Source organism: Ammospiza nelsoni, chromosome 3 (genome assembly GCF_027579445.1).
Source record: "Ammospiza nelsoni isolate bAmmNel1 chromosome 3, bAmmNel1.pri, whole genome shotgun sequence".
In the NCBI taxonomy this organism is placed as follows: Eukaryota; Metazoa; Chordata; class Aves; order Passeriformes; family Passerellidae; genus Ammospiza; species Ammospiza nelsoni.
In genome coordinates, this window is record NC_080635.1 from 2,175,263 (window position 1) to 2,195,897 (window position 20,635).

General features: G+C 47.1%; 2 protein-coding genes across 2 annotated transcripts; both read left to right on the forward strand.

Annotated features, from left to right (window-relative positions):
* The first annotated feature begins 4,085 nt into the window (after window positions 1–4,085).
* Window positions 4,086–10,044, forward strand: CCT4 (chaperonin containing TCP1 subunit 4). Its single transcript, XM_059468229.1, has 14 exons — window positions 4,086–4,280; window positions 4,702–4,754; window positions 4,992–5,081; window positions 5,670–5,778; window positions 6,301–6,443; window positions 6,712–6,833; window positions 6,922–7,054; window positions 7,383–7,522; window positions 7,716–7,812; window positions 8,117–8,227; window positions 8,490–8,620; window positions 8,701–8,935; window positions 9,441–9,554; window positions 9,836–10,044. The coding sequence occupies exons 1-14, from the start codon at window positions 4,163–4,165 to the stop codon at window positions 9,851–9,853; spliced, it is 1,614 nt and encodes a 537-aa protein (XP_059324212.1). The 5' UTR covers window positions 4,086–4,162; the 3' UTR covers window positions 9,854–10,044.
* A 1,523-nt stretch (window positions 10,045–11,567) lies between these two features.
* FAM161A (FAM161 centrosomal protein A) lies at window positions 11,568–20,272 on the forward strand. Its single transcript, XM_059468659.1, has 8 exons — window positions 11,568–11,687; window positions 12,756–13,003; window positions 13,442–14,620; window positions 15,067–15,234; window positions 17,159–17,258; window positions 17,680–17,831; window positions 18,425–19,025; window positions 19,074–20,272. The coding sequence occupies exons 1-8, from the start codon at window positions 11,568–11,570 to the stop codon at window positions 19,218–19,220; spliced, it is 2,715 nt and encodes a 904-aa protein (XP_059324642.1). The 3' UTR covers window positions 19,221–20,272.
* Window positions 20,273–20,635: the final 363 nt, after the last annotated feature.

Genomic DNA, 20,635 nt, shown 5'->3' on the forward strand with positions numbered 1-20,635 from the left:
TTTACTTGTGCAAAAAACTTCATGCTGGGAAGACTTGAGTAGTGCATTTATTCAATGTTTAGAAGCTACTCACTCTTATCAGGGCATGATTAGGGAATGGTCCTTAACAACTTATCTAAGGCCATGGGGTTAAATGATGTCACCCTGGTTGTGGCAATCACTCCTGCTGTCATCACTGCTGCCTCGAGGGTTCTTGGTGAGCTCTCTCCAGGGAGAAGCAAAAAACACCCCCTGGAAGATTAACCTCCATTTCAGGAACGTTGTGTCAGCAACAAACATCCCCAGAGGACTAAGCTCTGTCCTCAGTGCAGCTCTAACTAAAAATCTCTCTTCTTCCTGAAGCTGCCTTCACACCAAGCCAGAAAATGCAGTTTCTATAGTCAAAATTAGGTCCAGGCTCTGTTTGAAGAACATGGTACTAAGCACAGAATTTTTTTTTTTTCAAGAAACTAAGCTAAAAGACTCTGTTACAACCCCAGGATCTTGTGTGGGGGTGTTTATTGTGGGATTTGTATTGTCTTTGCTTCTTGGAGATGCTGGGAAAGGTCAGAATAGCCAGAAATGATGATAAGAGGGTAAGGAGAGCAATATAAGTGCAGGAAACTCCAAGTCTAAACTCAGCTCTTAAGACAAATCCAAAAGGCTTCAGGGAGTGCTGGCTTTAAACGTGACCCAATGACACATTTGTTCCTTGGGTGCCCTGGCTGCAAGCTCAGCCTTCACCCTGCCATGGCAAGTCCCAAACTCAGAGCCTGCTCTGGGTCAGTCCCCAGCTGGTGCCACCTCCACACCTGCAAGGGCCTTGGATGGAAGCCAACCATGGCCAGGGAGTTCACACTGGACACAGGAGGAGGCAGGTGAGGATAACAAAAGTGGAGAACAAAACCCCCTTAAATCAGCCACACAACCCATTTCAAATCCAGTCTGTCCCTGAGGGCTGATGAACCCTTTTGTCTGCCCTGAAGCCCAGCCCCAGGGAGGAACCCTGCCAGACCAAAATTGTTAGTGAGGAACCCACTCGCCCAGCAGCAGCTCCAAACTTAGTTCACGCCCACTCGAGATCCAGGCTCCGCCCAGCAATGGGACAAACTGACTCCAAAGGATCCTCGGCACTGCAGGAGCTGCTTTTGCCAGGCACAGAGCCAGGTGTAACTGGGACAGCACCAGTTCTAACTTCCCAAATTTCCTTCCAAATCCTGGAACGTGCCTGCTCCCAGCCCTAGGGCACCACTGAGCAGCACGTGGTAACTGCTGGTAACAGGGCACAATCCCTGTGTGTTTTCCTCTCAGGTCCTCTGTGACACGCTGAGGCAAAACCCAGCCCAAAGGCCAGCTGAGCAGCAGAGAAATGACACCTGCCAGCACCCAAATTTACACAATATCCTCAGAGGCAGCCATGCCACTGACTGTACACACCCAGGAGAAACCAGGAGCTGCCTGGGACACCACAACAAACCCTGAACGATCCCTAACCTGGGGCAACAGGAGGTGTCCAACCACAGCCTAAACCTTCCTCAGCAGCTCCTTTAAAATCGTGGCTCTTTATTGATTGCAGCTTTTGCGTTAGTGCTAAATACCCAGGATTTGGTACTGCTGCCATCCTTGCTGGCTGTAATTGAGCAGGGTCAGAGTTCACAGTGATTTCGGTCACTTAGGGTGTGTTTGGGTCATTTTAGAGGTGATATAAATCCAGATGTACCCAGACTATTACTAGAGAGACCTTTTCCCTGTGTATGACCTGGGTGCATTTCCCTACCTTTATAAAAAAACTGCTTTCCTCTCTGCCTGCTAAAAATTGAATATAAAAAGGCAAAAATCATCCCCTTCCAAACCCTCTTCTCAGTTATCTGTTTCAAAGGTGTATAAATCCAGCAAAGAAACAAAATCAAAAGCAACTTCTAAAAATGGTAGAAAGATAATAGAGTCATGATTTCCTTATTTCTCCATTTTGACAACTGCCCAAATGCTGGGTTTTGATGTCTCACCATGAGGATGTGTTTCACTTGCAATGAGCTCCTGATATAGGTGCAGGTGTTTGAAAATGGAAAACAACCTCAAGAGCTCCCATTCTCCACCTGTTTCTTACACCTTGCTGCTGCAGGGGAACATTTCTTGGATCATTTTCTTTACATGGGAGCACTTTTAACCCTGGCTTTTCACACTCAGCCAAAGATATGCCATAAAAATTACAGGGTTTAGGTATTATGTGGGCATTTTCCTTTCTGTCAGAGCTCTTTTTTGAGCTGTTGTGTTTTACTGTGAGCACAATACAAAATTAATTCACTTTGTGGGTTCGAGTATGTGCTTTGCATCTAAACCACATTACATTTGTATTCTGTTATAACTTAAATATTTAGTCAGAAATATAAAATAAAAAAACCCAGGAGCTTCTTATAGCAATACAGTGGTTAAGCTCATCCTAATAGGTATAAACTATTTTTCAAATCAAACCTTATTTTTAGTGAGGATAAAGGCTACTGCTTTACAATGGTGATACAAGCTGAGCCTCTCAGAATACATGGGAAGTTCAGGCTGTTACAAAAAATATACCTTGTATGTGTTCTTTTCCTGTAAGCCAATCCTATCTAAGCTCACCTGTGACAAAGCTGCTGCTTCAACCCCTTTTTTGCAACGGGTTCTGCAAAAACCAGACCTTCAAAACCTACCAAGGACAGGTGGGATGGCACAGCAGGTCCTGAGCTAAGGAGGAAAAAGCTGCAAGGTGCCACACCGAGATTTATAAAAGGGAAAGGCTGGGGCTGCCGGGCGAGGAGTCAAACTATCCCTCCCTCAGGGCGGCATTCCCGGCGTTATGAACCCCATCCCGCTCCATCCCTCCGTCAGTTCCCGGCTCTCTCAGGGCTGAGGGCGGGAACCCCCGGGCTGTGAGCCCCATCCCGCACTATCCCTCCCTCTGTTCCCGGCTCCCTGAGGGCTGAGGGCGGCATTCCCCGGGCTGTGATCCTCATCCTGCTCCATCCCTCCCTCAGCTCCGGCTCCCTGAGGGCTGAGGGCGGCATTCCCCGGGCTGTGAGGCCCATCCCACACTACCCTTCCCTCAGCTCCCGGCTCCCTCAGGACTGAGGGCGGGAACCCCCGGGTTGTGAGCCCCACCCCGCACCCTCCATCCTTCGGCTCGCTGAGGGAGGATGGCGGCATTCCTGGGGCTGTGAGATTCTCTGGGCTATGAGCCCCATGCCGCTCCATCCCGACCTCAGTTCTCGGCTCCCTGAGGGATGACAGCGACATTACCCGGGCTGTGAGCCCCATTCCGCTCCATCCCTCCCCTCAGGGCTGAGGGTGGCATTCCCTGTGCTGTGAGACCTATCCCTCCCTCAGCTGCAGCTCCAGCTCCGGCTCCCTGAGGGCGGCATTCCCCGGGCTGTGACCCCCATCCTTCCCTCAGGTCCCGGCTCCCTCAAGGTTGAGGGCGGCATTCCCTGGGCTGTGAGCCCCGTCCCGCTCCATCGCTCCCTCAGCTCCGGCTCCCTGAGGGCTGAGAGCGGCATTCCCTGTGCTGTGAGACCCATCTCTCCCTCAGCTCCGGCTCCCTCAGGGCTGAGAGCGGCATTCCCTGTGCTGTGAGACCCATCCCTCCCTCAGCTCCGGCTCCCTCAGGGCTGAGAGCGGCATTCCCTGTGCTGTGAGACCCATCCCTCCCTCAGCTCCCGGCTCCCTCAGGGCTGAGAGCGGCATTCCCTGTGCTGTGAGACCCATCTCTCCCTCAGCTCCGGCTCCCTCAGGGCTGAGAGCGGCATTCCCTGTGCTGTGAGACCCATCTCTCCCTCAGCTCCGGCTCCCTCAGGGCTGAGAGCGGCATTCCCTGTGCTGTGAGACCCATCTCTCCCTCAGCTCCGGCTCCCTCAGGGCTGAGGGGGTCCCCCCCGGCCGCGCCCTGGCGCCCCCCCGCGGTCACGAGCACAGCGCGAGACGAGCCCGGCCCGGCCCAGCCAGGCGGGAAAACCTCCCCTAAGCCCCTGAGCCGGCGCGCGTCTCCTCTTATAGGCGTCCGCGCCGTTCGCCGGCAGGCGGGTGGAAGGGGGCGTTTCGCTGGGCGGGGCAGCAGCGCGCAGGCGCGCGGCGGGCAGCCCGGCGTGACGCGCGGCGGAAGGCCCCGTTCTGGAAGCATCCCGGCCCGCTCCCGTCCCGCTCCGGCCCGGCCATGCCCGAGAGCGCGGCCCACAGAGCCCCCGCCGGGGCCGGCGGCAAGGCCAAGGGCGCCTACCAGGACCGCGACAAGCCCGCCCAGATCCGCTTCAGCAACATCGCCGCCGGCAAAGGTGCGGCGGCCGCGGGGGGAGCCGGGCCCGGCCCCGCGTGGTTCGCGATTGGGGCGGGGGGCGATGGAGCCCCGGGGCTGGCACCGGCCGGGCCGTGGCCGGGCTGCGAGCGGGCGTTGCCTGGGTGTGAGGGCCGGGATGCGGCCCTGGGCGCTGACACGAGCCCCGTTCTGCTCCTTTGTGAGTGCCCAGAGCTAAAATGGCTGCAGACAAGGGGCCCGATAAAAATGGTTTAAAAACAAAGAACTGTGGAAATCAGGCCTGAGACTGCAGCCTTTCCCATCGTTCCGCTCCTTGGGTTCCTTTACTCTGCCTGGGGGCTTTCAAGGGACAGGGATTTTCTGTTTAGAAAAGATGTTTGATTGATGGAGCGTTTGTAAGTGCTTGAAATCAGCTTGGAAACGTTTTCTTCTCTTCCCAGCTGTTGCCGATGCTATTAGAACGAGCCTTGGACCAAAGGGAATGGATAAAATGGTAAACTTTTTGTTTTAAATTATCAAAACAGCTTACTGGAGATACTGTAAATTCAACATGGCTTTTAGATGATGCCTCCTTTTGCCTCAATTCTTTCCCACGTTCCAGGTATTTTAAGGGAAAGTGGGAACTGAATGGACATCTTGGTTTTGAAAACAATGTTTAAAATTATTTCGAGGCTCAAATGACAGTCTTGCAGCTGCTGATCAGAGCTGTGTTCCTGCCCTTTATTCCCAGATTCAGGATGCTAAGGGAGATGTGACAATCACCAACGATGGTGCCACCATCCTGAAACAGATGCAGGTTCTGCACCCTGCAGCCAAAATGGTGAGTGGATTCTTTTCCATCTTGTGTGGATTTGAGGAGCATTACCCAGGATGGTGACAGAGCAGGAGATTTTGTGCCTTGTGCTCCAGGAACATTTGTTTTGACTGTGGCTTGTGCTTAAGAGTCACAAACCATTATTTATTACCCATGTGCCTTATGCACAGTCCTTCTGTATGTTTTAAAACATAAGAAAAATGAAAATTTAAAAAAGAATGTTAAGAAAACGTGGCTCAAACGTTCATGTATCGTTTGAGAAGGTAAAACTCATATCCCAAACCATTAGGACAGAAGGGAATGAGTGAAGGTATGACCAGGTGGTCTGAGGATACAGTAGCTGGTCCTTTGAGATGTTCAGTGTTCATGGATTTGGTTGTGGTTGGAGCTGAGGTTCCTGTGACCCTCCTCCAGGAAGGAAAAAGCAAACCTGTTAGATAGGTGTGTTCAGTTTAAAATTTGGGAAAAAAAGCTCTGCTTCTGGAAGTGAATCACTGTCCCCAGCTGTATTTTGGCCAGAGAAGTGTCTGGGTATGGGTAAACAGCTCTCCCTTTTTTTTTTTTTTTTTTTTTTTGCTATAATTTTTCCTTTAGTTAGTAGAGCTGTCAAAAGCACAAGACATTGAAGCTGGTGATGGCACCACCTCTGTTGTGGTCATTGCTGGAGCTCTCTTGGATGCCTGTTCCAGACTCCTTCAGAAAGGTAAATAAATTCATGTAGCATGCAGGGACTGTGGGTACTGCAGTCACTTTGTCCTTTTGCACGTGTGGGATGGAGCTTAGGGTAGCTGTAATCAGTTGGAAGGGTGAAGGGTGGATCCCACATCCAGAGAAATTGGGGAGTTCCATACAGGGCTGGAAAAGCAGTTTTTGAAAATCTGCAGTTTAATCAGTGTCAGCCTCCTCTCAGGCTTCAGCTGAACAGCAGCAGCTTTGGGAATGGCAAGAGAACTTGGAGAAAGTGTTTCTGGGATGTCAGGGATTGCAGGGACTTGTCTGTAAAGACAAATCCCTTAGAATGTTACAGCTTTTCCCCCCAGGTTTAATGGCAGCAAATAATAGGGGAGGTCATACATTGCTGAAGAACATTCTGCTGAAATGCTTCAGTTCATTCTGACCTGAGCACCTTGAGGTTTAGAATGGAAAGAGATGGGGAAGAAAAACCAAAAAGACCTGTGTTGGGAAGGGTGGAGTGTCTAACAGGCCTGTGTTATTCTCTGCGCAGGAATTCACCCCACCATCATCTCGGAGTCATTCCAGAAGGCTCTGGACAAAGGGATTGAGGTGCTGACCAACATGGCCCAGCCCGTGGAGCTCAGTGACAGGGAGACCCTGCTGAACAGTGCCACCACCTCCCTCAACTCCAAGGTACAGCTGCCCTGCCCTGGCAGCTCCAGCCCAGCCAGGCCCTAAGAAAGAGCAGTTCCATGTTCTGCACATCCCTGGGGTGGGTTCCCTTGGAATCACTCATCTGTCCCTGCCATGGAGCAGCCATGAAGGAGATTCCTTGTTGAGACATCTTTTCCTGCAAAACTCTGGCATCAAATACTGAAACACAACAACAATATTGTTGTGAAAGTGCTGTTCATCAGTGTGAAGCCTCTCACCATGGTTTCTGTACCATTGAATCCCTTAGGTTGTGTGTCAGTATTCCAGTTTACTTTCTCCAATGAGTGTGGATGCAGTGATGAAGGTGATTGACCCATCTACAGCCAATAGTGTGGACCTCAGAGATATTAAAATTGTTAAGAAGCTGGGGTAAGAAACAATTTGTACTTAGACAGATTTTGTCTCTGTGACCTCAGTTTCCCAGAGTGCTGCAGTGATGGCTTCTGTTTGTTTCCAGGGGCACCATTGATGATTGTGAACTGGTTGAGGGACTCGTCCTGACTCAGAAGGTGGCAAACACCGGAGTAACCAGAGTGGAAAAAGCCAAAATTGGCCTCATTCAGTTCTGCTTGTCTGCTCCAAAGACAGATGTAAGTCAGACTGTGGCTAGAGCAAATCCTCATCCTCTAGGACTTGGCACAAGCAAAGAGAATAACAAATGTTTTTTTTTAAGATGCTGTGGTGTCAAGTCTGTGCCACAGCTAGACTGATGGGCTGCTGGGTCCTAAAAGACATTACAGTTGGTATAAAAAAATTGTTTAAATTATAAATCATGTTTAAATTACGTTTAAAATTGCTTAAACTTCAGTGTTACCTGAAGTGTCTCTAATAGCATTTTGCTGTTATGCTTATTTGTTTAGAATTACAGCATTTTACACACATTTTGACACTTGCTTTTCTCTTTTTAATTTGAAACAGATGGACAACCAGATTGTTGTTTCTGATTATGCTCAAATGGACAGAGTGCTGCGTGAGGAGAGAGCCTACATCCTGAACCTGGTGAAGCAGATCAAGAAGGCTGGCTGCAATGTGCTGCTCATTCAGAAGTCCATCCTGAGGTACGTTAATGCCCAGGCACAGTTGGAATTGTGTGGAAAACTGAGGCCAAACACAGGCACACTTGGCAGAGTAGCAGTGGCTGTGCCTGTAGAAAGCAGCAGCACTGTCTGTATTTTGAGTTTGATGGCATCCTCACTTTGTGCTCTGAAGAGTTTGAGCACTGGGACCTGACTCCTTCCCTCTCGTTTTCAGGGATGCTCTCAGTGACCTGGCCCTCCATTTTCTGAACAAAGTTAAGATCATGGTGGTTAAAGACATTGAAAGAGAGGACATTGAGTTTATATGTAAGGTAAGGTGGCTCATATAAATGAGCAGCAGTGTTTAAAATCTACCCCAATACTAACTGCCCAGCCAGGGCCAATTTATTATGACATGTTCACAAGTTTCATGTTTTGACTATAATGCAAGAGCAGACATTGCCCTAAAAAACATTTTGTGCTCTGCTGAGCAGTCACACTTCTGTAGAAGGATTCAGGACAAAAAGCTACAGTCCCTTCTGCATTTTACTGTCCTGTGCAGAAGACCAACATGCAGTGTACTTGCTGACTCTGCAGTCAGCCTCTGGATTAATTTTTTTCCCATTATTTTTTCAGACAATTGGAACTAAGCCTGTGGCTCACATTGACCAGTTCACCCCTGACATGCTGGGCTCTGCTGAGCTGGCAGAGGAGGTCAACTTGAACGGTTCTGGGAAACTAATAAAGGTGAGTGAGGGACAAAATGTCAATCCTACTTAACATCTGTCTGTTATTTTAATAACTGGTGGCTTTGACGTTTTTACTGTGGAATTTATTACATTTAAGTACCTGTTTCTAAGCTCTGAGTAGCGACCAGCTTCGGTGGTGCAGTGGTTTTGCTTGGCCTGACATCAGTGCTGTTACAGGATTTGAAAGTGCCAACGGCAATGTCTTGTTGTCCCAAGCTTTTATTTGCTCCCCAGTGTCAGTATTTGGGTTTATGTTTCAGATCACAGGCTGCACAAACCCTGGGAAAACCGTGAGCATCGTGGTCCGCGGCTCCAACAAACTGGTGCTGGAGGAAGCCGAGCGCTCCATTCACGATGCCCTGTGCGTCATAAGGTGCTTGGTGAAGAAAAGGTAACGTCTCACCTGGGTTATTGTAACTCCTGGAGCCTGGCTGTGTGTGAGGTGAGGTTAATGGGCATCCTGTGCCCCAGGGCTCTGATTGCTGGCGGGGGAGCCCCGGAGATCGAGCTGGCGCTGCGGCTGAACGAGTACGCGCGGACGCTGAAGGGGATGGACTCCTACTGCGTCCGTGCCTACGGGGACGCGCTCGAGGTCATTCCCTCCACCCTGGCTGAGAACGCGGGGCTCAACCCCATCTCCACGGTAACGGAGCTGCGAAACAGACATGCCCAGGGAGAGAAAACTGCTGGCATTAACGTCAGGAAGGTAATGAGGGGTTGGAGTACCTGGGTGTTACAGGGGACATGCTTAACCTCCTAAGGGTTGGACTAGGGAGAGGGCGAGGTGGTAGCCTCCCTAAAATTAGAGGGAAATGACAGTTTGTTCTCTCAGGAGCTCACCCTGAGCATTGATAATAGCACATATTAAATGCTTTATGCACACAACAAGAAACATCTCACATCTCCACAAAAGCGTTTCAGCTACAACCAAAGATCCATTTAGAATGGTCCATCAGTAGGAAATGCAGTGGAGGGTGGTCATAAGTTGGGAGTAGCACCAGAGCTTTTTCTCAGCTGGCACTGTTGACCTTTTTTATTGGCTAATTTTGACTGGGTACATCAAGTACCTGGGGAGAGAAGATGTGTGCTGTAATGCCCCTGTTGCAAGTGAAAGCCCTGTGATAGTCCAGGAGTTGATTGCCCTCAGAATTCTGGTGCTAAATGTGCCTGCAGTGTGTCTTGCACAAAGTGAAGGCTCCTTGTTCCCCTAGGGTGGCATTTCCAACATCCTGGAGGAGCTGGTGGTGCAGCCCCTGCTGGTGTCCCTGAGTGCCCTGACCCTCGCCACAGAGACCGTGCGCAGCATTCTCAAGATTGATGATGTGGTGAGTGGTGTTGGCATCCTGGTCTGGGTTATCCTTCCTTCACAAGCACCAGCACCTTGTCATTCACCTGCTGTGCTTCAAAATGCAGTTACTGTGCAGAGTATTCTCAGTTTGTGTACTGCTGCTTAGGACCATTCAGCCTTTTAATAAGTGCAGCTAATGAATTATAAATACTGCATCATAAAGCAAGGCATTAGAGTCACTAAAAGGCCAGGATCTTTATCAAAGGAGGAATTGTGATGTGTCCTGTGCTTCTGCCTGACTGTGTGTCCTCCCTGCAGGTGAACACTCGAGGATAAGCTGAGCACAGGTGGGGACCAAGGCCTCGAGCTCCTGCCCTGTAGCTGGAATTTGGACTGCTCACCAAAAGCGCCTGTGGGAATTGTCTTAAACTCCACCAAGACTGACGTACTTTGATCAGGTTTAACTTAAGTAACAGTTGGTTTTCAGAAAGAAAATGCTGTTTTATCAATAAACATGCAGTAGTCTACCTGACTCTTTGCTGTATAATTTTGTTGGGTTTGGTTACATTTGCTTTTCTCTGCTTCTCTTTAGACTAAAACATTTAAGGTGACCGATCACCTCTTGTGATATATTCTAAAAACACCCTTGAAGTGCTCTCCAGTAACACTGAGCTGGCTTAGAGCTGCGTCTCCCAAAGCCTTCCCTGAGGCAGTGGTGGTGCTGCCCTCAGTGGTGCCTCTGGGAGGATCTGTGCAGTGGGAGCCCCTCCCATTCCTGGCTCTCCTGAGCTCTGCAGCGATTCCTGCTGCCATCCCATGATCCAGAGCCCTGCAGGGTGTTCTTCACAGCCCTGCCTCCCCCTGCCCCCAGAATAACTGCCTTTCCCAAAGCTGCTGAGAAGTCAAAAGTACCCTGCTATATAGTAATGCAAATCAGATTTCCAACTTCTAATTCTTAGCCTTACATTCTAAATTAACCCTTTCATTGTCATTATTGCTATATTGAAACAACCTGATTCCTTTTAATGTTTAAAGGAGAGTGTTTCTTCCATTTCTTCTCTCATTTCCACTAATGATTGGTTGGAGCATGGTGTTGACCTGCTGTTATGACTTACCAAGTAGAACAAACAGAATAGCTCAACTACTAATTAATAAATTAGACAATCAATTTAGGCATTAATGCTCTGCATTAATTATTCATTGCATGTTTAAAATTGCAAATAGTGCCTTACCCCACAGGTAACATCCAACAATGATCTTAGTTCAGGTACTATGATTAAAGCTTTCATCCCCCATTATGATTCTTGACAAGAATTCCAGCAACAATTGTGTGTGATTTTACCACAAAAAGTATTTGTAATTTCACTACATTAAACAGGTCCATGCAGCATTCATTCCTCTTTGTAGAGGAAGAATGTTCCTGCTTGTCCTGATAGAGGATAGGACATTCCTAGGGCAGAATGTTCCTGGTTCAGCATAGAATATTCCTAGGGCAGAATGTTCCTGGTTTAGGATAGAATATTCCTAGGGCAGAATACTCATGTTTATCCTGGTTTAGGATAAAATACTCCTAGGACAGAATGCTTCTGCTCCTCCTGGTTTAGGACAGAACATTCCTAGGACAGAATGCTCCTGCTCCTCCTGGTTTAGGATAGAACATTCCTAGGGCAGAATACTCATGTTTATCCTGGTTTAGGATAGAATATTTCTAGGACAGAGTATTCCTGCATATCCTGGTTGCAGATAGAATATTCCTAGGACAGAATGCTCCTGCTTTTCCTGGTTTAGCCTTACCCTCATATTGCTTACCTGAAGTACAAATATCAAACCGGAAAAAGCTTAGTAACTTCAGGGCGCAAAACCCGCGGGCTCGCCAGCGACAATTGGGGGTTCCCACTAAAATCCTGCGAGAAACCAGCTAAAGCTCCGCACGGGCAGCGGCGGCGGGCGGAGCGCAGCCCTGCGGCGCTCGTTGCGGGCGTTACCGCGGCCCGCCCGGCCCGGGGCCGCCCCCGCGGGGCGGAGCGCAGCGCTCGGAGCCGCCGCCGGCATGGAGGACGCGCACCGGGCCGCCCGCCTGGCCGCCGCCTGCCTCCGCACGCCGCTCGACCCGCGCACACGGGCCCCCGCCGCGCTCTACGAGCGGGGCCCGCCGCCCGCCGCCGCGCAGGTACCGCGGGTTCCCCGGTCCCGCTCCGCGCACGGGGCTCGGCGCTGCCCCCCGGGCACGGGGGACGCACGGACACGGACGCACAGACGCGGGCGGGGGACGCCTGGCAGATGGCCCGGGCGCGGCAGCGCCGATCCCTTAATGCGCTCGCGGAGCAGATGGAGGCGCTGCCTGCCCTGCCCCGCTCTCCCTGGGAAGGGCTGGGGCCGCTCCGCGGGGCGAGGAGACGAGCGGGCTTTGAACACGCCGGGTCCGGGAGGTGCGGGGCGCTGGATCCCAACACTTCAGGATTTTTGCAGTGATAACGTGACAAAACATAAAAAATATTTTTTTCTTTTTTTTTTTCTTTTTTTTCTTTTTTTGTTGGAATGTCAGAGCTTATTAAAATACCCCTGAGTTGAAAAGTAATACTCTAATTATATTTATAAAGAAACTGGCTGATGACTTTATTTTTTTGCTTAGAACAAAATGAAGCTTTTGTGATGCTTCCTGCTAACCTGGTTTCAATAACTTCTCTGACTTGTGTAAGCTTTAAAAATGCTTAAAGAATGTTAACTGCACACAGCTGCAAGCTGACAAATAGTACTGGAAATATAAGCTGTGCAGAATTCCTGTCATTTCACAGTAAGTTATAGAAATGGCATAAATATTTATGCACCACATCTCTACTGACTTATTTTTAGAGTGGTTATGGAACTAGGAGGCAGAGAAGGTTCTGTTTGCTTGTAAATAAAGGCATTTTTAGAGCTGCATAGCAATCAAGGAAGAACTACACTTTACAAAATAGTTAATTTTTTTCTTTTGGTAAGTCCTTTTGATCATATTTCCTCTTATAAACATATTGATTACAGGGCAGACTTGGGAATTTTTACAGACTTTAAATAGGACCCTTAGGATATAAATTAATATGCAATAAGATTATTCTATGTACTTCTACATTAACATTTGTATACAGGTATCTCTATTTGTGTTACTTTACCATTCCTTAGACTTAATTAGGAGAAAGCAATATTAAGAACCTTGTTCCCCTTCCTTCCAGCAGAAAAAATTTAAAAACATCTCTTCTAGGATGGCTTTGACTTGGATTCAAATACCAACAGAGAGCAGGCCTCCCCTCCAAAGAGAGACTGTGACAAATGTATAGACTTTTCCAAAATGTACAATTCAAATCAAGAGTATTACTTAAAGCTGGAAGAGTTGAAGAATGCCCACATGGAGACCATGGCAAAACTGGAAAGTATGTATCAGAACAAGCTGTATTTAAAAGGAATACAAGCCCTGGATAAGAGAAATGACACCTCTCCAAAGTGCTGTAGGTAAGTTTGGGGGCACTTTTAGCTGAAGATTCTCAAATGCTTTGCAGGCAGCTGTAAAACAGCAGGGTATGTTTCTGGGCTGGAAAGTGTTCCATTCCCCACCTCTCATAACCAGATAATCAGAGAAAAGTCAGTTTTTGTGACAGAAACGCTGTCATGTTGCTAGTGGTCCGTGAGGTTTAGAGGTGGCTGTGCAGCAGGGGTTGGGCAGCACATTTAGGAAAGCACAGGGCCTTTCCCAGGTGTCAGGAAGTGCTGACTTGGTGACCAGCACTAGAACCAGGATCTGCTCTGAGTGCTGCTCCTTTCCCTTCCCTCTCCCTTAGGCACTCATTTTTGGTTCTAGTGATGATTGCTTAGAGTGGAAGTCACCAGCTTTGCATCAATGTTGGACTGGCTTAAACCAAGGTTGTTTTCTTTCCCCCCTTTATTTTCAAGGCCAACTTGGGACAAGAGTTCCTATCAGCCTCTTAACCTGCACAAATCCTTTTCAGACTCAGACTTGAGCGATCCCTCGGGCCCAAGCGCATCGGACGCATCTGATGAAGAATTAGTGTTTGAGGAGAATGGCAGCAAAGCTGGATCATCCTCATTTGCTAAACAGCAGATTGAAAAAATGTGGGATGGGTTCTGCCTGGAAGACTACATCTCCCGTGCCAAGCACAGCCTGCCCAGCTCACCAGCCTGCAGGAAAGTGCACAAGAAAGAGAAAGAGAAAGCGTGGTCCCCCAGAGTCACCGTGCCCAAGCCCTTCCAGATGACCATCAGAGAAGCTCAGAAGAAAGAGCAGAACGTCAAATCCAAGTCACAGATTGAGCTGGAAAACCACCTGCTGAAGAAGCAGCTGGAGGAGGAGGCAGAGTGTCAGAAGAAGTTCCGAGCCAACCCCGTGCCCGCCGCCGTGTTCCTGCCGCTGTACCAGGACATCGTGCGGCGCAGCGAGGAGCGCAGGAGGTCGGTGAGGGAGAGGAGCAGGCTCCAGCTCCTGGCCACACAAAAACCCTTCAAGTTCATTGAGCGAGAGAGGCAAAGGCGTGAAGCCAGGAAAATGCAGTTAAAAGACCTTTCCCCACCTGAAAATAAAATCAAAGTGTTCAGAGCGAAACCAGTCCCCAAGTGTGTTTATAGTGCAGATTTCCATGACAAGGTGAAGGAGGAGGAGCTCTGCAGGGAAATCAGGATCAGGATGAGAGCTGAGGAGCTGCTGCGAAATTCATCCGTACCCAACAGCAGACTGGCCTTAAAAGGGACCAACAAAAAGAAGAAACACAGGAGCACTGAGCCAAAGCAAATGGAGCAAAAGGTCAGGATCAAATCGAGCGTTCCCGATTTTGAACTCCTACATGAGAAATTCCAGAAACGCCTCCTGCAACAAAAAAAAGTGAAACCCCTCACGGTCTGTGAGCCTTTTGACCTTTGTACTTCTTACATCCCTTCAAAAAAGGACAAGATCTTGAAGGACATGCAAGAGGATGAGGAGAAATTGAAGGAAACTCGGTGGCCATTTGCCTCTCCAAGAAGGAAGCCTCAGTCAGGGGCAAAGCCTCATCTGGGAGAGGGAAAATCCAAACCTCCCAGAACCACAGAATCCACCAGACGACGGCTGCAAGCCCTGAGGTGACTGCTTGGAGATGCTCTACTTCATATATGTTTGAAATTTTTTTTATTATTATTATTAGTATATATTTGATATTTTATTTGGTGTTATTTTTGGTGTTTCTACATATATAGTTAATTCTTGCATATAGTGAATATAGGATTTAATTTGTTAACATAAGGGCTTATAAATTTTAAAATATTTTAATATAGGATTTCATTAGTGTTTATTATTGTTAAAGGAACACTAGTGCATTTTTGTCAGCATGTCCCTAAGAAGAAGACAAATCACTCTGATTTCCCAGGATGTCCCGAATGCCTTGAAATAGCACATACATTGTGTGTCCTCTCATAGCAACCCTGTTTTCACCCTGTTGTTCTCTTTGGAATCATCTTTGCCAAAGCTTCCTTTGAAGTCTTGCTCTAGGTTTAAACTGAATTCAGCCTTAGTTTATTTTCCCCACCAGGAATTCCCTTGAGGAAAAGAGAAAGCTGGAAGAACAACAAAAAAGGAACAGAAACAAGCAGAAACAAAGAACGAAAAAATTCCAGAAAATTGTGATGGCTCGGGCTGAGGCCAATGACCCACATCAGAGCCTAGCTCAGATGTCTAAACCCAGATTAAAAACATTCAGGTATTTTGTTGCATTCCCCTGAATCCCAAACAGCTCATTCAACAATGAGAAGGAGAGGTTTGGGATTGCAGTGTATGTTAAACATACAGTGTGTAAAAAAATAGCATAGTCTAAGTTTAGATACTTACATGTGGTAAATTAAACATGGTGCAAGCAGCTGATTAAAAAGTGTTCAAATTTAGCATTTCAGCTGAGAAACTGATGCCAACCTATACTGAACTCAGAGTATAGAAATATATAGCATATAGAAATATATATATTTTCCATATTAGATTATTATAGACTCAATAACGGGAGAGTCCTGTGTTTTCTCCATTGATGTGTCAACTAAAGAGGAAAAGGTTGTAAAAATCAAAGGGAAAGGGGACAGTGTGGATACAGAATATCCTTGCAGAGCTGGATACTGCACTGGTGTTGGTACAACTTTGGTGCAGCAGGAAACATTTCACAATTCACCTCTTTGTCCCAGCAGGTCCCCACTGAAGAGGGAAATAAAAGCAGGAATATTTTAACTTCCCAGTGTAACAGCAGTGAGTGAGGAAGCTGCTGGTGCTCAGGACTGGGATCCCGGGTTCCCTGGAGTAGAGATGCAGTGCACAGACTCTCTGTGTGTCACGCAGAGAAGAACACGAGGCCTTCCTGGAGTGCTGTAAGCTGCCACTCCAGATGGCTCCAGCTCTGACACAGCCCCAACCCCATGACTGCTGCTTGCCCTCGTGTTTGGGGCTAATTTAACCCTTTCTGCTTTTCTAATCCTAAGAAAAATAAATCCTGTCTGAACAGGTCTTTAGTGGGGTTTGTGATCTGGCCTGGCTCGGTGGTGCTGCTGCAGTATTGTCAGTTTAAGGTGCTGTTATGTGGGGATGCTGAGGCACTGACTGCTCTGCCCCTCTTGCTTCATGCCTGGGCAGGATTCAAGCACAAATCCCAATTTCCAGTAAGCTGGCACACTGTTAATAACAGGAGCTTTATAATCTGAGTGTCCTCATGATCTGCTGACTCTGGGACAGGGAATGAAGAGGCTCAGTGATTGTAGATGTGGTTTGGGTTTGTTCAACAGCAGATTTCACACTGCACTGTTCAGCTTAATCAGATGGCAGGAGAGTGAAATGCTGCTGTTGCAAAGCAAGGTCACTCCCTGGTGCAGCTGCTGAAGCTGATAGTGCTCATTGCAGCCCAGCTGGAATGTGTCACACTGTCTGTCAGAGGCAGACAGGCAGACAGACATTCAGAGCAAGGAATGGAAGTTCACTTCCAGCATGGTGAGGAGTTCAGAGATGGCCGGGGGGGAGGCTGGAGGGAGCAGAGGTGTAAAGGGCCCCCTGTGCCCAGCTCAGAGGCACATCCCAGAGCTGCCTGTCCCAGAATGAGGAAGGGTTACAGCCCATTCCTCCTGGATTATCCAGTGCTCCCTGTGATCCCAGAGATCATTTCAGTTAGGAATCAACAGTTTCATTGTCCTGCTCTACTCGCTGGCCCCTGACAAACCAACTCAGGTAAAAGGTGTTCCATGATCCAGGACATGGCCACCCCTCTTGGGTGATCAGCTGCTGAAGTAGCAAGATTCTCACCTTCAGACTTGAAAAGTACTGGTCTTTATTTAATGCTCTTAATTTCCTGTGGTGGATTCTGTTTAACTTTGCTTACAACAACTGGAAGATCTGTATGAAATCAGCATGTAAAAAACCCTAACTATCCAAATTTTTATACCTAGAATCCAACCTCAGCCTCTATTTAAGTCCCCTAGCCAGGACCTGCCTCTGCCTAGCCAAAGTGACTCCTTCAGAGATGAGTTGTTCAGTACCTCTAATGTATCTTGAAGTATGACAACATTTAATTTGTTATGAGCAATTTAACTGCTGTAGAAAATGACTCCTTGTACTATAAATTAATAATGATTTCTCTTGTGCTCTGCTCCCCTTAGGAACAATGAGAGGCAGAGAAGGCAGGAATACTTGCAAGAACTGCAAGAAATGGAAGAAAGAGTGAAACAAATGCCATTGCTTTTTGAAAGAGTCACTCAGGTTGCCTTTTTTCTGAACTATTAATTTTTGACTGATACTGAATAAGACATTTGTGCTCTGACATTTTTAGAAGATATTTCAAAAGCACTTTTCAGGGCAGAGTTTCTCCATTTCAATCTCTGTTGCCCCATCTCCATGTAAATATCAGTAATTTTTGGAATGTGCTTGCACAGGGAACAGAGAATTGTTGTAAATGTGTCTGGTTCAGTTCCAACATGAGTAACCCTGACCACAACCAAGCATTGCTGCTACAGAAAAGTAAAATCTGGGATAAAATTTTCAAGTATTGTTTTGCCATTCTTACCTGCAGTGAACAATCATTTCCACTTGTCAGCAGCAATTAATGAATCAGAGGATTGATATAAATAAAAGTATCATTTAATGCATTAGATAACATTTAACCATTACGGTTTTTCTACAGAAAAATGCCAGAATAGCTGCAGAAAAGTATTATTCAAACAGGCTGAGAGCACTGGGGATCTGCCCAGAGTTTGTTTCAAAGAAAGGAGGAGCAGCCAAATCTCTGCATTTCTCCACTGCTGGGGATTTCACCTCCACTGCTGGCAGAGCAAGGTACAGATGACTGAAAGCTTTTTCTTTTTACCCACTATGTATCTAATAATTAGGAAATTTTCCATGTGTAGATTTAAGGGTTTTTGAAATTATTTTCAGTATTTTCCAGGGAACTATTTGGCTATGTGGTATGTTAGCATTAGTGTGTATTTTTGATTGTTTTTCCTGAATTAAATAGTATTTCATAAAACAGAGGAGAGCTGCTTAACCAAACTGGCTATGTTATGTAATGCACTTCAAAGGAAAAAAGAAGAAAAACATTCCTTGTTTGTTCCTTTCATCCAAAATTCTGGCAGGTTGCTGTAAGTCACTACCTTTAAATTTTAGATTTTTTTAAGTGAAACTTATTAAAAATAGTTTTTAATATCTATTGGGTGTTATGATTTAAAAGGAAGCATAAATTTTTAAAAAAGGAATATAAAAGTAGTACTATTTAATTATTTTCCAGCATAAAAAGAGACTCTTGTGTGCTGCCTTCTCTTTTCCTTCCCCAGCTCCACCCCAGCCAGGGCTACCAGGCTTTGGCCTGGGTTCCATAAAGGTGGAAAGCATCTTCCCAGAGAATAAACCCCCCATGCAAATTGTCTTTTCAGAATCACCAAGGTTAAAGTGAGAAAAATTCAATTCTTGGAGGAAGCAGCTGCTGACAGTCCCCATTCTGAGCAGTCCTGGGAGGAGGAGGAGAAGGGAAAAGGTGTCAAAACCTCCACCCCAGATGGGCAGTGCAGTGACCTGGAGGATGGGGCTGGCCTTGGGCCTGGATCCAGCCAGCACAGGGACCAGGGGGAGGAGGAGGAGGAGGAAGGCAAGGCAGACCTGTCACTTGGCCATTCCCAGGAGGAGGAGGAAGAAGCAGAAGCAGGTCCATCTCTGGACCATTCCCAGGAGGAGGAAGAGGAGGAGGAAGCCAAGGCAGGCCCATCCCATGGCCATTCCCAGGAGGAGGAGGAGGAGGAGGAAGAAGCCAAGGCAGGCCCATCCCATGGCCATTCCCAGGAGGAGAAGGAGGAGGAGGAGGAAGCCAAGGCAGGCCCATCCCATGGCCATTCCCAGGAGGAGGAGGAGGAGGAGGAGGAGGAAGCCAAGGCAGGCCCATCCCATGGCCATTCCCAGGAGGAGAAGGAGGAGGAGGAGGAAGCCAAGGCAGGCCCATCCCATGGCCATTCCCAGGAGGAGGAGGAGGAGGAGGAGGAAGCCAAGGCAGGCCCATCCCATGGCCATTCCCAGGAGGAGGAGGAAGAGGAGGATGAGTCCAGCCCCAGGTCTGATGGCTCCCATGAAGAGGAAGCTCAGTCTGACCCTGAAGCTGAGGGTGCTTTCCAGTATGAGGATGAGGAGTATGAGAGTGATGACTCTGAGGAGAAGGCCAGTGATGAGGAAGGGCACTGAGGAAGGGCTGGGGCTCAGGAGCCTCTCTCACTGCTGGCTGTGCTTTTTGAAGCACTTTGTGTATTTTCAATATTGCTTCCTCTGGGAACCATCCCCTCCTGCCCATGGTTATCACAACACCAAGCAGGTTATGTTCTCTTTTCCTTTAAGGAAGAAATTATTACATCATTACCTTTTACAGCTGCTCCAGATGAAGAGAATAACAAAAGAATTCAAATTCTTGAAGCAAATGTTTAAAGCCATCCCTGGTTTGGAATTCTGGTCTCATGTAGAATCCTCAATTGCAGCAAGGAAAACATTTGCCTGAGTTTGGCAGATAACAGGCACTCTAAAGATCAAGGTATATTATGAAATATTGTATCCCACACCAGAGGAAAACTTGGTGCTTTGCTACACATCCAAAATTCTGTGAATTTGTACCTCTTATTTTAGGAGCCCTGCCAGTGCAGGAATTCTGTTTGTTTTCCAGTCAGAAAGCTCAAGTTGCTCTTTTTCACCAAGAAAATAATTTATTTTATATTACTGCTCTTTGTTGCACTCTTCAGTGACATTGGTGCACCTGTGTTCCCAAAGTGAGCTGCAGCCTCACTGTTTAATAATAAATTACACAATAATCTAATAATAAATTACAGGGTGCTGAGTAACTGCTGAGGCTCCAATCCAGCCAAGGCAGGGCAGGTTTTGGAGCAGGAATTGCCATTTTACCCCTGCAAAAGGGGAATCTTTTCACCTCAGGGAGCTCCAGTTGTATGAAGCTGAGCAAGGGAGTGCTTTAATAGCTCTTCTTACACACTGGCTACTCAGGACTTCAGCTAATGCACAAAAAACTCTCCAAAAATGTTTAGGATTTGTTTTTTTCTTGTATCAGTACTCCCTTCCCCTACTCTTACTGACTTTCTTGCTAAAAAATCTGTCATCCTTTTTCCCCCCTTGTTTTGTTACACACTTTCTCTGTGTTTGGAAGTTTTTTAAGCATTCTTACTTTTATTTATTTTTAAAGTGTGAACATAACTAATGTGAATTTGAAACATTTTTAAAACTTGAATAAAATATCTGTGAAATTATTAATCCTTGCTTCACAAGGAAGTTTGCTTGTGGTTGTCAGTATTCTGTAACTCTGAGGAGTGGTACAATTACCAATCACAAATTTGGGTACTTGTCCCTTTAGGAAATCAAATCCTGTTCTGAAAGAAGGCAGAGGAGCTCTAAATTATGTTATTTTTCTCAGATTATTTGAAGTGATTTCAAAGGAAAAAAGTCAAATCTGTTTCTAAGATTTGACAGCTCTCAGCTAAGTGTTCTAAAAGAACAAATATGTAATTATTGAACTGCTAAACTAGGGATTGAAAATACCACTACAATTCCTGTGAATGTAGAGAAAGTAACAAAACCAACCCTTTTTTAAGGTTTTAGAA

What these genes read in the sequence shown, in the direction of transcription:
- CCT4 (XM_059468229.1), top strand. Translation starts at nt 4,163, where the DNA reads ATGCCCGAGAGCGCGGCCCACAGAGCCCCCGCCGGGGCCGGCGGCAAG. An exon ending in TGCACCCTGCAGCCAAAATG is followed by an intron (nt 5,082 to 5,669) that starts GTGAGTGGATTC and finishes TTTTTCCTTTAG; the next exon opens with TTAGTAGAGCTGTCAAAAGC. An exon ending in CCACCTCCCTCAACTCCAAG is followed by an intron (nt 6,444 to 6,711) that starts GTACAGCTGCCC and finishes TGAATCCCTTAG; the next exon opens with GTTGTGTGTCAGTATTCCAG.
- FAM161A (XM_059468659.1), top strand. Translation starts at nt 11,568, where the DNA reads ATGGAGGACGCGCACCGGGCCGCCCGCCTGGCCGCCGCCTGCCTCCGC. An exon ending in ACCTCTCCAAAGTGCTGTAG is followed by an intron (nt 13,004 to 13,441) that starts GTAAGTTTGGGG and finishes TTTATTTTCAAG; the next exon opens with GCCAACTTGGGACAAGAGTT. An exon ending in AGGAGGAGGAGGAGGAGGAA is followed by an intron (nt 19,026 to 19,073) that starts GCCAAGGCAGGC and finishes GAGGAGGAAGAG; the next exon opens with GAGGATGAGTCCAGCCCCAG.